This window comes from Arachis ipaensis, chromosome B01 (genome assembly GCF_000816755.2).
Source record: "Arachis ipaensis cultivar K30076 chromosome B01, Araip1.1, whole genome shotgun sequence".
Classification (NCBI taxonomy): domain Eukaryota; kingdom Viridiplantae; phylum Streptophyta; class Magnoliopsida; order Fabales; family Fabaceae; genus Arachis; species Arachis ipaensis.
The window spans coordinates 49731596-49733762 of NC_029785.2; the positions used below are offsets into that span (position 1 = coordinate 49731596).

Consider the following 2167-nt stretch of genomic DNA (forward strand, 5'->3'; position numbering starts at 1 on the left):
AAAAGTTTTAATTTAATTTCAATGTTTTTTTCTCATTTAAATTGTGTTTTGTTTATGTTTTTATTTTTTAGTTTTATTTTAATATTTTTGTTTTTTATAAAAAAATAAAAACAAAAAAATTATTATTTTTTTATTTCATAAAATTATAAAAATATAAAATGCTAAAAATATATATAAACAAAAAATAAGTAGCACTTTACATTTGAGACCAAGTAATGTTTTCATGGATGAATGATGAATCAGAAAGTTTTTAAATTGATCACATTGTTCGTATTTATTTTTTTATTTCTAGGTAATTTCTTATAATTAACTTATTGATAAAATTTGTATTTTTTTTATTTACCCTTTAAATCATTTTATACGTAAAAAGTTTTAATATTCAAACATCATTATAATATCTCAGGTCCTGTATACTACAAGGAATGGTATCACTTCTTCTACCAGTATAATCCAAACGATGCCGTTTGGGGTGACATAGTTTGGGGCCACGCAGTGTCAAGGGACATGATCCACTGGCTTTACCTTCCAATCGCAATGGTTCCAGACCAATGGTACGATGCAAATGGTGTCTGGACCGGCTCAGCCACCATCTTATCCGATGGCCAACTCGTCATGCTCTACACCGGTTCGACCAACGAGTCGGTTCAAGTACAAAACCTGGCTTATCCGGCTGATCCTTCCGACCCTCTCCTTCTGAATTGGACCAAGTACGACAAAAACCCGGTTCTATCCCCTCCTCCGGGCATTCATTACCGCGACTTCCGCGATCCGACGACGGCCATGCTGACGTCGGAAGGCAAGTGGCGTATCAGCATTGGGTCCAAGATCAACAAAACCGGCATTGCGCTTATCTATGACACTGAGGATTTCAAAAATTTCGAGCTCAAGAATGGGTGGCTCCGGGCCGTGCAGGGAACCGGTATGTGGGAGTGCGTTGACTTTTATCCTGTGTCAAGCATCAATGATGTTGGATTGGATACCTCTGCCTATGGGGATGGTGTTAAGCATGTGGTGAAGGTGAGCTTGGATGATGATAGAAATGATTACTATGCAATTGGTTCTTATGATGAGAAGCTTGCAAGCTTCTTGCCTGATGATGTTAAGAATGATGTTGGTATTGGACTGAGGTATGACTATGGTAATTTCTATGCTTCCAAGACATTCTTTGATCCAAGTAAGCAAAGGAGAATCTTGTGGGGTTGGATTACAGAGTATGATAGCGAGTGTGTTGATAGAACCAAGGGCTGGGCATCACTTCAGGTATTGCGTTTGTAGCCTTCAGTTTCGTCTTATACTTGGTAAAACTTTTATATTTTAAGAATTGTTTGTTAAAGTTGTCTTTCAAAAATTAATTTTAATAATTGTATTACTTATGTTTGATAAAATTAAATTAAAAATAATATTTAATAAGTATAAATAATAATTGTATTTGGTGAAATAATTTTTAATATTTAAAAAAATCATAGAAATATAAATATAAAACAAGCATAAGTATATAATTTTTTTATTCATTAAACAAAAAATGATATGTTTGTTTTTTAAAAGGCTTTACCAAACTAAGCATTGTTTGGTTTCTATTCTTCTATATTATAGTAAAAAATATACCGCTATATTAGTATATTTTAATTGTGCAGGGCATTCCAAGGACAGTGAGACTTGATAGGAAGACAGGGAGCAATTTGATTCAGTGGCCTGTTGAGGAGGTGAATAGTTTAAGATTGAGAAGCAGTGAGTTTAAGGATTTGAAGGCCAAGCCTGGTTCAGTTGTTCCACTACAAGTTGAAACAGCCACACAGGTTAGCGTCCCTGTTGTCATATTGACTAAGAAGGAATTAAAAGAAAAGTATATAACGTGTACGATAAACAATCGAATTGCCTTTAAAAATTTGGCCAATATGCTTTGCACCCCAAAAATTTTGGTAACCCTTATATATATAATGTGATGCACAAATATATCAACAGGGAAAAGATTAGAGATTAATTCTTTTACAATTAATAATCAGTGCTAATATTTTGAGTGCGTCTAAAAATAAGCTTAAATAATTTTGTGCACATTATAGACATCACTTTTTATAAATTATTAAATTTTATCAAATAAAAATAAAAGTATGTCGTAAAAAAATTATTGACAAACTTTAATAAATATAGAATATATTAACAGATAAAT

At 32.6% G+C, this 2167-nt stretch overlaps 1 protein-coding gene across 1 annotated transcript in view; it reads left to right on the forward strand.

The window, feature by feature from the left end:
- LOC107606566 (acid beta-fructofuranosidase-like) overlaps positions 1-2167 on the forward strand; it is a 5568-nt gene that overhangs the window by 2143 nt on the left and 1258 nt on the right. Inside the window, exons 3-4 of the mRNA XM_021121198.1 lie at positions 404-1260; positions 1635-1796. Coding sequence (XP_020976857.1) covers positions 404-1260; positions 1635-1796 — 1019 coding nt within the window. The remainder of the gene's footprint in view (positions 1-403; positions 1261-1634; positions 1797-2167) is intronic.